The sequence below is a fragment of the Pongo abelii genome, chromosome 9 (genome assembly GCF_028885655.2).
Source record: "Pongo abelii isolate AG06213 chromosome 9, NHGRI_mPonAbe1-v2.0_pri, whole genome shotgun sequence".
NCBI classification, from domain to species: Eukaryota; Metazoa; Chordata; class Mammalia; order Primates; family Hominidae; genus Pongo; species Pongo abelii.
Genome location: NC_071994.2, coordinates 34197434 through 34212044, shown reverse-complemented (window position 1 = coordinate 34212044; position 14611 = coordinate 34197434). Strand labels below are relative to the sequence as shown.

The window sequence follows — 14611 nt, the reverse complement described above, 5'->3', positions numbered from 1 at the left end:
GCAGGCTGGAGTGCAGTGGCGCGATCTTGGCTTACTGCAACCTTCACCTCCCTGGGCTCAAGTGATCCTCCCACCTCAGCCTCCCAAGTAGTTGGAACTACAGGCGCACACCACCATGCCCTGCTAATTTTTTGTATTTTTTTGTAGAGATGGGGTTTCGCCATGTTACCCAGGCTGGTCTCAGACTCCTGGATTCAAGCAATACACCTGCTTCAACTTCGCAAAGTGCCGGGATTATAGGCATGAGCCACCGCACCCAGATGGGATTTTTAAAAGAACTTTTTCTATTAGAAGTTACTACGCTTTAAACTTTAAAAAGTAAGAAACTGATATTTTTTAAAGCTCTGTATTTTGATGGGGACAATCAGAGCATCTACTATTTGCCCAGAAATGCACAAATGCTAAAAGAAGTCCAAGAGGTTAAAATATGCTCCATGCCGTGAACAATTTTCCAATTTTTTTTTTTTTTGAGATGGAATGTCACTCCTGTTGCCCAGACTGGAGTGCAATGGTGCTATCTCAGCTCACTGCAACCTCCACTGCCCGGGTTCAAGTGATGCTCCTGCCTCAGCCTCCCGAGTAGCTGGGATTGCAGGCATGCGCCACCACGCCTGGCTAATTTTGTATTTTTAGTAGAAATGAGGTTTCTCCATGTTAGTCAGGCTGGTCTCGAACTCCCAACCTCAGGTGATCTGCTAGCCTTGGCCTCCCAAAGTGCTGGGATTACAGGCATGAGCCACCACGCCTGGCAATTTTCCAATTTTCTTAGGCAATTAAGATATGTGTGTGCTCCAGTTAGAATGGCAATCATTAAAAAGTCAGGAAACAACAGGTGCTGGAGAGGATGTGGAGAAACAGGAACACTTTTACACTGCTGGTGGGACTGTAAACTAGTTCAACCATTGTGGAAGACAGTGTGGCAATTCCTCAAGGATCTAGAACTAGAAATACCATTTGACCTAGCCATTCCATTACTGAGTATATACCCAAAGGATTATAAATCATGCTGCTGTAAAGACACATGCACACATATATTCACTGCAGCACTATTCACAATAGCAAAGACTTGGAACCAACCCAAATATCCATCAATGACAGACTGGATTAAGAAAATGTGGCACATATACACCATGGAATACTATGCGGCCATAAAAAAAGGATGAGTTCATGTCCTTTGTAGTGACATGGATGAAGCTGGAAACCATCATTCTCAGCAAACTATCGCAAGGACAAAAAATCAAACACCACAGGTTCTCACTCATAGGTGGGAATTGAACAATGAGAACACTTGGACACAGGAAGGGGAACATCACACACCGAGGCCTGTCATGGGGTCAGGGGAGCGGGGAGGGATAGCATTAGGAGATATACCTAATGTAAATGACGAGTTAATGGGTGCAACACACCAACATGGCACATGTGTATATATATGTAACAAACCTGCATGTTGTGTACATGTACCCTAGAACTTAAATTATAATAAAAAAAGATATGTGTGTGCTGTAATAATTAGAGAATATCAATACAAGCAGGAGATGAATAGTATGCATTTGATAAGTGCCACAGGTGCTCAGAGAAAAAAAAACACATCCGGGTAACCTGGAAAAATCTGTCCAGGGAAGAAAGTGAGAAAAGGGGTACGCATTTCCTATCCCATGGTTGTAGAAAGTATCTGAGTAGAGAAGAACATTTCAGCATTCCAGAAGAGGTAAACAATTATTGCATAAGCTGGTGAAAAACTCTGTGCAATGTTATATAAAGTATCAAAATGGTCACTGAGGTCACCAGGCTTTTTCAAATATTAGTGTTTTTCAAGATTTGTCTTCTGAGACAGATGAGCTTTTTCCCCCTCCTATGCAGTGAGGGAGGACTTGTGTGTTCATTCAGTTATACAGCAGGGGATAAAGTTCATTGGTACACAGGGTGCCTGAAACCAGCCCTGAATACATCCTCTTTCTGTGAGTAGTAGCCAATTGAGAGATTACAAAGAAAATCCTTAAACAGAAGTAAAGCAGGGTTTTACTACCATCAGGGGAAGAGGTCACATTAAAAAAAGGTTGCCAACCGGTTGGCAACATTTTTTTTCTTTTTTGAGATGGAGTCTCATTCTGTCACCCAGGCTGGAGTGCAGTGGCATAATCTTCGCTCATTGCAACTTCTGCCTCCTGGATTCAAGCGATTCTCCTGCCTCAGCCTCCCAAGTAGCTGGGATTACAGGATTACAGGTGCCTGCCACCACGCCCGGATGGTTTTTGTATTTTTAGTAGGGGTTTCACCATCTTGGCCAGGCTGGTCTCGAACTCCTGACCTCGAGGATCCCCCTGCCTCAGGCCCCCCAAAGTGCTGGGACCACAGGCGTGAGCCACCGTGCCTGGCCAGCTTTTTCTAACACTTAGCAGCAGCAACTGGCCCCCACCTCCCACCCACAAACCCAAGTCCCTAGGGGCACAGCTTCTTAGTATGTGTTCTCTGAAACAACCCCATGTAGAAGCTCTTTCCAATAAGCTAAATAATGAACTCCCACTTAAACACCATTCTAATTTACACCTAAATCACACAAGCATTCTCATTCTAAGAAGACATCATAATCGTTTTGAAAATCATTGCAAAATTCCCAAACTTAAAAAAAAAGAAAAAAAAAGGGCAAGTGTCTGGCAATTGGATTATTGGTCTCTAAGACCACTCATCCTTTCAGAGGTATCCAGCATTGGATCCGTGGCCCGGCTTCAACTTCCAAGTAACTAAGACGTGTCCCATTAATAGCCCTTCCTCCTTTTCTCTCCCCACCTTCACTCCAACGGCAGCAAACTGTCCCTACCCACCCGACCCACAGTTCCTTTGGAGGCAGCACAGATTTCCTGGCAGCCAGTCCCAGGGTCTTTCGCTGCTGCCCTCCTGTGACCTCTAGACATTGCTCTCCTGGGCCACATAGGATTTGTTTGTTCTGCACTGGCAGGGATGTCTGAAAAACTCGATTATTATTGTTATTATCATTATTACTACTACTACTATGACATAATTTTAAGCACTTACGTTCCGGACGCAGTTACTAAATGCTGAACCTGAATTGGTTCCTATAAACCTCGTTAAAAAACAAACATCTCAGTGAAGCAGGTACTAAACCTACCCCCGCATCACAGGTGAGGACACCGAGGCACAGAGCAGTTAGGCAGCTTGCCAGGTCCCCGACTTTTTCTATTTCTTTTTTTTTTTTTTGAGACGGAGTTTCGCTCTGTCGCCCAGGCTGGAGTGCAGTGGTGGATCTCGGCTCACTGTAACCTCCGCATCCTGGGTTCAAGCGATTCTTGTGCCTCGGCCTCCCGAGTAGCTGGGATTACAGGCGCCTGCCACCAAGCCCGGCTAATTTTTGTAATTTTAGTAGAGACGGGGTTTCTCCATGTAGGCCAGGCTGCTCTCGAACTCTTGACCTCAGGTGCTCTACCTGCCCTGGCCTCCCAAAGTGCTGGGATTACAGGCGTGAGCCACCGCGCCCGGCCTGGTCCCGAGTTAATCTACGGCAGGCCGCGGTTCGAACCCCGCTGGTGTGAGCCGCGGGCCGCGTGGTGCCGGCCCAGAGAACAGCTCTCTCCCCAGCCACCGCTCGCGTGGCGTCGCGCCCGAGGAAACTTGGATCGCTGGCGCCGCGGGCTACGTTCAGTGGGTGCCAGAGAGACACGTGACCGGCAGCGGGGGCGGGGCCTGCAGGGAGCCACGCCCCGCACAGTTAACAGACGGGCGCTCAGGGAGCTGTCTGTGAAGCTGCTGGTGGAGTTGGCGTCCGGGGAGCAAGGGCCATGGCCACCGTGCAGGAGAAGGCTGCTGCGCTGAACCTCTCGGCTCTCCACAGCCCCGCGCACAGGCCTCCTGGTAGGTGCCGAGGACCGCCGCCCGGGATGGCGCGGGGCGGGCTGGGTCCCGGCGCGGGGCGGGCAGCGTGGGGCGTTCGGCCGCCTGCGCCTGGCAACGGCCGGCTGGGCGAGCCCAGCACAGCTGCGACCACTTGGCCAACACCCCCGCCGAGCGGGCGGATCGGGTTCCTCTCTGGCTGGTGGGCTGCAGGCGGCAGAGCCCGCCCGCACAGCCCAGCTTTTTTCTCTCTACCCAGACTCTCAACTTGACCGCGCGTTAGTCTGTGCGCCTGCTAACGTGCCAGGCACGCGCCGGGGAGCTCCGGGATATGCTCCGCGGTGCTACCGGTGACAAGTGTGGTATCTGGAATTTGTGTAGTTCTTTGCCCCCGTCTCAACCACAAACCTCGACGACACAGTATGGCCAGGGGCCGAGCGCCTCCCTTGCCCACTTTGTTCTCCAGACTGCTAGGAGTCAAGAGTCAGCTTGTCTCCCCAGACTCTTCCTGGGAGGGATGAGAGGTTTATGTGAGTTCTACTGGCAGGAATTTGGCATAAAAGGTATTTATTAACACTTTATGTATAAGCAGTATTTTAGTGAATAGAAGTTTTTGGCTAAAAAAAATAGTTACATGAAATTAGGAGGGAAGTTGGCAAATTCTGCCACCAGCCTAATCGTGTCTTTTGGGAGCAGTTGATTTAGGATTCTGGTTTCTTTAAATGTTCAAACACATGAAGAGAATCGGATATCACTTCTAAAATGCTGGTTATAGCAGATCTACAACTCAGTTAATAGGGGTGACTCAGATAACTGTTAAGATATTCAGATAACCCTTGGCTTTTTTCTTTTGGTTAAGTTACAACTTTTTCCCCTTTCTGGAGCTCCAGTCTGGGATGTCGTAGGAATTGGTTCCCTTTCTGACAAAAGCCTTTCATTTGTAAAAACACCAACCAGTGAAACTGTGATTCCTTCCTCTGGGTCAAATGGGTGCTTCTCAGTGGCCCCAGTCTTGTGTTTGACTTACTCACTAATGCTCATTTTAATCTTCAAAATGCTAACGACAGATTATGATAGAGAACCATTTTTCACTTGTCCTTTTCTAAGAAACATCATAATATTGACCTTAGTCTGCTCCCATGTAAAGGATTCAGGTAAGCACATAGTGGCCACATTGAGAATGTCTCCCTGATTTATGTTGTGAAGAGAAGACAAATGCTAAGACATTTGGGAATTTAAAACCAAATGACATTGAAAACAGTCTTGAGAAATCTTTTGGGCCCACTTACTCAGTGAAGGAAATTCACAAATGTCACCTGCTTAAAATAAAAACATGGTACCCTGTTTTCTCTAATAGCTGAAATACCAATTCTGGAGCTTTGGGCATTTGTGAACAGGTTCTTAGATGGTGTAAGGAAGTATGTATTCAGAAATTAAGTAGATAACTTTCTAAGGGACGAGTTGAAGTGCTGGTTATCAGGAATCAAAGGAACACTGTCCTCGGCACACTAGCTGCAGTGGACGGAGAGGGGCCCGCTGTTGTTCTCACTCGTTTTGCTTGCTACCGCTGGAATCCCGACCTGGTAACATTTGTTAGCCTTTCTTTCACCCTTTAGTTGCCTTGTCATAGTTCCAGTGAGCAAGGTAATGGGAGCACACGGTTCTTGGTTCTTTGCCATTCTCTTTCTGTGTGCTCTGGCAGGCAGCTTTGTACTTTTGTTTCTCCACCAATTAGTAACTCTCCCTTACCTTAAAGGGGCTGTAATGACCAGGGACCTGATTTAAATACAAGAAATAAGATCTATATGCCAGTCTTCAGCCAGTACGTCAAAAACACTTGTCTTTTAATATGACAAACAAGAAAGTAGTCTGTTATCCTGTTATCCCTTTATACCGTAACCTAATTCTTTGAGTTTGCCTGGTATCACTTTTCCAGGGAGCTCAAAGTACTTCCCATATGCTGTTTCATTAATCTATGTGAATTAAAGCAGAGACCAATGTCTGCTTTTGCTGATAATTCTCGTAGATATTTTAAATTTTTCTTGTTGGTAGAGACTTCTTTTACCTACCTGCACCCTTCTTTTCAGAGGCAATCGCAGTCTTCAGCATGACGCCTCTAATGCCAACTAACAGGAAAATAAACTTTGGACTACCAGAACCAATATCCAGTAAAAGTGCTGTAATCTTGGGATCTTAGTATAGAAAATTTTTCCACTCAGTCACAACTGTCCAGTTTTAACACCATAAACACAATTCTCTTTACATTTATCTATTAATATTTTCATGAGGTTTTGGTTACTATCCAACAAATGTCCTTTTTCTTTGTTGTCTTGACAATTCTTTGAGTGAGTAATATTTTAAAACCTCTTTTGAAAAAATCTTTCTTAAAATTCTCTTTAATCCTAAATGGTCTAGGATTTATAGATGTGTTATTTTCTGATGAAAAGTTAAATCCTCTGGTATGTGTCACATCTTGTCTTCTCATCTCCTGGTGGCCTTTATGTGATTGAATACTGTTCAGAACTTGACATTATTGTACAGGTAGTTGGAGTAAATAAAAGGTTAACTCCTAAGGTTGGGGACTGTGTCCTCTGAGTTCAGAGGAAGGAAGAGGAAGAACGATACCTCCCTTTTCTTTCTACTTTTAAAATAAACTTAAAATTTTAGATTCACTAAATAGTATGGTCCATTTGTCATAATTAATGAACCGATATTGATACATATAATTATTAACTGAAATCCATACTTAGATTCCCTTGGTGTTTTTCTAATGTTCTCTTCCAGGATCCCATCCAAGATATTATATTACATTGAGTTGTCATGTAATGCGTCTACTCTTCTAGACTGTGACAGTTTCCTCCTTTTGTTTTTAGTGATACATCTGTTAATTTCTGGACATTTTGCGAGACACATTAACATATTGTCTCATGATCCTTGCAATGAGTGAGAGAAGTGGAGTTAGCTCTGTTTTGCAACAGAAAAGTTAGGCAGTTTGCCCAAGATTGTGTTATTAGTAAATGATGGACCCAACAACGGAACTCAGGTCCCTGGAACTGCAGAGTCCACACTGGTCTAACTCTTTGTAGTCACAGCACCTAGCACTGTGTCTGCTGCGTTAGCACAAGTTTCCATGTCTGAACAGTATTCAGTCAACCCAAGGTTTCTTAACCTTGGCACTACTGACGTTTTCTTTGTTGTGGGTGCTGTCTGTGCATTGTAGGATGTTTAGTAGCATCCCCCTGCCCACTAGATGCCAGCAATACCCACACTCATTGTGACAATCAAAAATGTCCCAGACATGTCCTGTGGGGGGTATAATCACCCACTGAGAACCACTGGGTTAACCTTCCCTTAAAAATGTTTTTTTTATGAATGGGGTGTAGTGGCTCACACCTGTAATGCCAGCACTTTGGGAGGTTGAGGCAGGTGGATCATTTGAGGCCAGGAGTTTGAGACCAGTGCGATGAGACCAGGCCATTGAGACCAGTGGCCAATGCGATGAAACCCCATTTCTACTAAAAATCCAAAAATTATCTGGGTGTGGTGGCACACACCTGTAATCCCAGCTACTAGGGAGGTTGAGGCAGGAGAATCACTTGAACCCAGGAGGCAGAGGTTGCAGTGAGCCGAGATCACACCACTGCACTCCAGCCTGGATGACAAAGTGAGACTCTGTCTCAAAAAAGAAAAAAAAAGTTAGTTTTTTAGTAGTTAGCAATAATTAACAACTAACAAATATTGACTAACCAATTGTATTATATTGAGGCAATCTGTAAGGCAATTAAATAATTTAAACCTCTGTAAACTGTTAGGAAATCTGAAAGAAATCGGGCACTAGCTCACCATCTCTTAAAAGTTTTATGGAGAAACATCAGCTGTCTGGATTCGGTTCCCTTTTTTTTTTTTTTTTTTTTTTAAGTCCAGTCTAAAGACCGAGAATGGAAACAAAATTGTTATATGTTCATTAAGAGGTAGTGTGTTTTAGTAATTCTGTGTGTATGTTTACCTTACATTGGGACCCAATTTTATAATGTGTATATTGATCTACTTCTAAAGATTTAATATAATCTTACTATTTGAAGTGATTATACAATTTATACAGTTGTTTTCCCTTTAAATAGGTTTTCACAGTAGGACTAGGGTTGCTGACAGGGTGGATTATGGTTGATGCTGATTATCCCTAATTTTTGGGTAAATGTAATTTCTTTACATTTTTAGGGAATTTTTATGACTCGATTATTTAGTGTGAATTCTTAGAAGTGAGGGTGATTATTACTGGTACTACACATATATATAAGTGTTCAATATTATCTTAGAAGTTTAACTTTTACTTTTGGTAAACATTTTTTATGGTAGAGTTCAAATACATGTGAAGGGCAGCTTTTGAAAAATAGCTATTGTTTTCAAGCAAATAAGGATGAGACTGCTTGAAAAATGAAGGTTAACTAGCCTAGATTTATATAGTGCTTGAGACTATGCGTTGTAGGCTAGATAATTAAATTATTTCTGAGCCTCCTTAGGCAACCTTCCAAAAGGTTTTGTATCTGGTAGGGTCAAATTTGTCCATATGCTTCCTTTCTTGCCTATAGATCTGCCATATTTGGTGTTCTAAATGGAGGAGATACAATTTCAGTCTTTACATTCCTATAATCAGTTTATTTAAAGACAGGATCTCACTCTGTCACCCAGGCTGGAGTGCGGTGGTGCGATCCTAGCCCACTGTAACCTTGAACTCCTGGCCTCAAGCAATCTTCCCGCTGTGGCCTCCCAAAGTCCTGGGATCAGAGGCATGAGCCACTGTGCCTGGCCTGGCAGTTTAGACCTGAAACTAACCTAAAATATTGTGTTCAACTATTTTATCAGTAGATGAAGAAACCTACTTACAGTGATTGTCTCTTATCCAGAGTTTTTACAGCTGATCTCTAAACTCCTTGATTCCATTTGTTATGATGCTTTTAGAAAATGCTTGACCAGGCTGGGCGTGGTGGCTCATACCTGTAATCCCAGCACTTTGGGAGGCTGAGGTGGGTGGATCACGAGGTCAGGAGTTCGAGACCATCCTGGCCAACAAGGTGAAACCCTGTCTCTACTAAAAATACAAAAAAAAATTAGCTGCACGTGGTGGCGCGTGCCTGCAATCCTAGCTACTTGGGAGGCTGAGGCAGGAAAATCACTTGAACCAGGGAGTTGGAGGTTGCAGTGAGCCGAGATCGCACCACTGCACTCCAGCCTGGCGACAGAGTGAGACACTGTCTCAAAAAAAAAAAAAAAAAAGAAAGAAAAAGAAAAAAAAGAAAATGCTTGACCAAATGTAAGGAAGCATCAAGATGTAGATAGTGATGGATTTTAAAAGGTTGTTTAGCTCATATGAAAGTGAAGTTTGAGGACAAGCTAAACCCTTAATTCTGATTGCAAGACTTAAAAAACATTCATTGTCTATTTTTGGTCTCTTAAATCCTGTTTAGAAATCACAGTAAGTCATCTTACTGGGCCATGGTCTGCTATACCAATATTCATTTCAGCTTTTAGATGACGATAAATAAGTTTCAAACCATGTATGTTCAGCTGGTGAAGTCAGCATTTTAAAAAGCAGGTTATCCTGGTATGGGTTTTGGCACATTTACTCGTGAAGTCCAGGGTACATTGTGTATGAAAGCATCTGTATGAACATGAGCTAGTTTGTGGGTGGTGGTGCTTGAAGGGAAATATCCCAGGATGCAATGGTTGGGAATTAATGGTCAGTGAGAACAGAGGGGACCTGTGAGGGCTGTATTGTATCATGCCTGGAGGACTCTGGAAACCTGTGGTTCACAGGTGTCTACTCTCCTGCTCTAACCAGTTCTTTAATCTTTTATGCAGTGTTATCCAACCTGCAGAACCTCCTGATTTCCCACAAGTTAATATGGGGAAATTTATTCTTTACCTCTTAATTTTTCTGTGAAGATTAGCCTTTTCTACTCATTGAGGCCAAATATCCCCTCTCACTGCCTTCTTCAGCTGTCTTATTGATCTGTAATTAATAAGTGACTCAGCCTTATCATTTAGGATTTGTATGCTAACCTACTTATAGCTCAGTTGTTATGACTTATGTGTTTCATCTTTATATTATCAGTAGTCCAAAAGTCTGTCTCATTGGTTCTTAAAAGGCAGTCTGATCGAAGTTTGAATCTTGCATGTCTTCCTTTTCCTGTCTTACCCTGTGTACTGTGGTAGTATTTATTACAGAATTTATGATATCCTGCCTTATTTTATGAGTAGTGACTACTGCTTTTAAATAGCTTGGTTAAGGGTTCTTAAGAGTTTGTTTTATCTCTTGGCTCTCTTAAAGCTGTTTCACTTAATCCAAGTTTCCAACGAAAGGTTAATGCTTAAACAACTTATCTGATGGCTGACTTTTCATATATTTATATTTAAGTACTAGGAAAAACTAGTATATATTTATCAGCTGTGTAACTGAGGGCAGGTTTAACTCACAGAGCCTCAATTTCCTCAAAATAGGATTATTAATAATCATTTTGCAGAGAAGCTTATCAGAATTAAATGCGAGAAGACAGAGCCTGTCATAGTGTAAATACTCAAATGTTAGCTATTAATAATAAAGATTTGAAAAATTAAGCAGAAATTGTTTATTTAAATCTTATTTATAATCTCTGGTATTTTAGGAAGTTAAGAATATTAGTCGCTAACAATGTTTAGGCATTGTGGCTGGAAATAGTGCAACTACTCCTGAGTTCTGGATACCAGGAATGACCTGGACTTACTTTGAGATTCCATCAAATGCCTCATTCTTGCTCTGTTCAACAGAGACTAAATACTGTACCAAGAGTAGATCTAATTCCAGCTTGATTTATTTAGTCAATTCTCCATAATTCAGTTCCTGAAATAGCTCACATTATATTTGGAAGACTGGCAACAATTACTTCCATCTTTGTTTAGTACTGGCTTATGAAATATCTTCAAATTTAAAATATAGTTTTGACAATTAAAAACAACCTTGCTCACTTTGCGAGGCCGAGGTGGGTGGATCACGAGGTCAGGAGATCGAGACCATCCTGGCTAACACAGTGAAACCCTGTCTGTACTAAAAAAAAATACAAAAAATTAGCCGGGCGTGGTGGTGGGCACCTGTAGTCTCAGCTACTTGGGAGGCTAAGGCGGGAGAATGGCGTGAACCCAGGAGGTGGAGCTTGCAGTGAGCCGAAATCGCGCCACTGCACTCCAGCCTGGGCGACAGAGAGGGACTCCATCTCAAAAAAAAAAAAAATCTTGCTGATCATTTTAAACCAACGTTATAATAATGGGTAGGTGGTAAATTACCCATCTACTTTTGGTATTAGAAATATACAAATAAACAATAAAGGGCTGTGTGTTTGTGTATATGCTATTCATTTTCACTGTAAAGATGTTTAAATTGCTAGTAGCTACAGAATTATGCTACAAGTGAAATCAGTGTAGTGGTTCAGTGTACTCCTTATATTTATTGCAACATGAGAGATGAATTTCAAATGACCCACTTATAATTTATGGCTCTAGTGCACTAAGAGGAGTTTTTGTTTGTTTGTTTATTTATTTATTAGACGGAGTCTTGCTTTGTCGTCCAGGCTGGAGTGCAGTGGCACTATCTTGGCTTACTGCAACCTCCACCTCCCAGGTTCAAGCAATTCTCTGCCTTTGGGATTGCAGGTGCCTGCTACCACGCCCGGCCAATTTTTGTATTTTTAGTAGAGGGGGTTTCACCATCTTCGGCAGGCTGTAAAGGAGTTTTAATAATGTCCTTCAGGAGCTTATCTTATGCTTTCTTCATCTTAAACATTCTATTTTGCCTAAAAAAGTAGGAAGATAATTTCAAGTAGCAATTTCTTTAATTATAATTCTCTTTTTTCCTTACCATTGTACTCATGCATATGGTTTTCCTTTTTAGACGATCTTAAAGGAAGTAATAACTTCACCTTCTCTGCCAAAATATCTAAAAATAAAGGAAGTAATATACTTAACATAAATGGGGACTTAAATTAGGACTGCTGAATTTTCAGAGGATCACTGAAAAGTGTAACACATTAAAGGGCCTACTCTTTATGAAAGGAAAAAAGGGAGAGAGCCCCCCAGCCACCAAGTGAGTAATTCACTAGAATCCATTCCATCGGTTTTCAAAAACCCAAGACCTGATTTCTTTCCTATTGATTTCCAAATATCTGCTAATTACAATGAGGAAAAATATGGTAGGATATTTTTGAAAGTTTGTTTTTCTCCTTTTGTGTTTGGCAAAAATCTTGCTTTACTTCTGTGCGTACTCTGTCTTTGCAATAGGTCATAAGCTCCTATAGGGCAGGAACCAAATTGTTACTTTACCCTGCATACAAAGTATTTAACTCATAAGGCTGCATAATAGGCTTTAAAAATATTAGTTTATTCCTGCAATGATTGTGTGTGTGTGTATGTGTGTGTGTGTATACAATCATGCGTAGCGTAATGACGGGGATCTGTTCTGAGAAATGTGTATTGTCAGGTGATTTCATTGTTGTGCAAACATCACAGAGTGTAGTTCCACAAACCTTGATGGTATAGCCTGCTACACACCTAGGCTATGTGGTGTAGCCTGTTGCTCTTAGGCCACAAACCTGCAGAGCTATACTGAATGCTGTAAGCAATTGTAACACAATGATAAGTACTTGTGTCTCTAAACATAGAAAAGGTACAGCAAGAGATAGGAACAGGAATTTTTAAGCTCCATTATAATTGTATAGGACCACTGTTATATGTGGTCCATCGTTGACAGAAATGTTGTTTTGTGATGCATGACTGTGTGTGTGTGTGTGTGTGTGTGTGTGTGTGTGTGTGTGTGTGTATGACTCATAGGTACTTCAAAATCATATAAAACATGAGCCAAGTCCCAGTACTACCTCTTTCAATATAATATCTGGAAGTGCCATGTAACCTCTGTGACTCTGTTTTCCATCTCTCAAATGGAAATGATACGTACCTCATAGGTTGCTATTGAAGATTAGATAATTTACATAAGGCATGTAATAGAATTCTTGTACATAACTGGTAACTGCCACAAGGTCCTACTTGATGTGTCCTCCTAACTCCCAGTCTCAAACTCCAGCCCCTCTCCCTCCTTGATCTAACTTCCTGTTCTTCTCTCCCTCCCCACACCACTCTGGCTGTGCAGACCTCCCTCCTATCCTACCAGAGCACACTCCCACCTCAGGGCATTTGCTCTTTCCCCAGATGTCTGCATAGCTTGCTTCTTGCTTCTTGGTTTTACTTGAGTTTCTGCTCAGGTATAACCTTATCACACAGGTCTATCCTGACATCCCATTTAAAGTAGCATTCCTTATCTTATCCAGCTTTATTTTTCTTCTCAGCACTGATCTAACACGTATGGATTGTCTTTATCTTCCTACAAAGTCTTAAGTTCCTGAGAACAGGAATCTTATTTTGCTTACTGTTGCATCTTAGCATATAGAACAGTGTTTGGTATATAATAAGTACCAAATTTTTTAATGAATCGCTATTAAAACAGTATTTCATTAAGCTACCCTCATAATTGCTCCTTATCAATAACTTTGGAAATCACTACATTTTTGCCTAAGGATTGCTTAGACCTTATTACAAATGAACAAGGTACTAAATACCAGTTTCTCTATGATTTTTCTCCTTCTAGGTTTCAGTGTAGCTCAGAAGCCATTTGGAGCCACGTATGTATGGAGCAGCATCATAAACACTCTTCAAACACAAGTGGAAGTGAAAAAACGAAGGCACCGTTTAAAACGACATAATGACTGCTTTGTTGGTTCAGAAGCTGTGGATGTCATTTTTTCTCACCTAATTCAGAATAAGTATTTTGGTGATGTAGATATTCCTCGAGCCAAAGTGGTGAGAGTGTGTCAAGCACTTATGGACTACAAAGTATTTGAAGCAGTTCCAACCAAAGTCTTTGGAAAAGACAAAAAACCTACATTTGAAGATAGTAGTTGCAGCCTTTATAGATTCACCACAATACCTAACCAAGACAGTCAGTCAGGCAAAGTGAACAAACTATATTCACCTGCCAGGTTGGTATATAATGTTAGATTATCACGGGAATATTGGCAGGATTTTGTCTACCTTTTTATGAGATGCCTACTGGCTTTATATTACATTTTTAGCAGTAAATGTGGCTAAAATATGGGTCTGTGGGTAAATCTGATAAAGTACGATGAAATTTTGTTAACTTTATTGGGTGTCTCCTAGTCATATTTTATATTTAGCAGAAGCAGTCAACATACTTTGATTTTCCCGCTTCAGGTTATAGTTACAGTATAAAAAGTGTTCCCATACCACTTGGTATGAGAAGATAGCGAAGGCAGGCAGAGAAAAACCCAGATTGTGGTGGGAGAGAAGGAAGAATTATTTAAAGGGAAACTGGGGAGACAGAATTGTGGAATCCAGTGATTGAAATGGATGTGGGTGATAATGCATAATGAACTTACAGCTATTTGTCATGAAGTAAACCAACTTTACCTTTTCCCCTTTGTTACCCTCAGCTAAACCGTGCAGTGGTGACACAGAGGTATAATTGAAGCTCTTATAATTCAGATCTGACCTAAAGTCAGAGTTTTAGTGTATTCATTTTCGTGTGTGTGTATTTTTTTGAGGCAGGGTCTTACTCTCTCACCAGACTGGAGTGCAGTGGTGTGATCTCAGCTCACTGCATTGTCTGCCTGTTGGGCTCAAGTGATCCTCCCATCCTAGCCTCCCAGTAGCTGGGACTACAGGCATG

The 14611-nt window shown here is 41.9% G+C and overlaps 1 protein-coding gene across 2 annotated transcripts in view; it reads left to right on the top strand.

Annotated features, from left to right (window-relative positions):
- Nucleotides 1–3754: 3754 nt before the first annotated feature.
- DEPDC7 (DEP domain containing 7) overlaps nucleotides 3755–14611 on the top strand; it is a 17700-nt gene continuing 6843 nt past the window's right edge. Inside the window, 2 exon segments of one of the 2 annotated variants that reach the window (NM_001132685.1) lie at nucleotides 3755–3867; nucleotides 13514–13904. In NM_001132685.1, coding sequence (NP_001126157.1) covers nucleotides 3795–3867; nucleotides 13514–13904 — 464 coding nt within the window. In that variant the 5' untranslated portion in view covers nucleotides 3755–3794. 2 annotated transcript variants of the gene reach the window in all.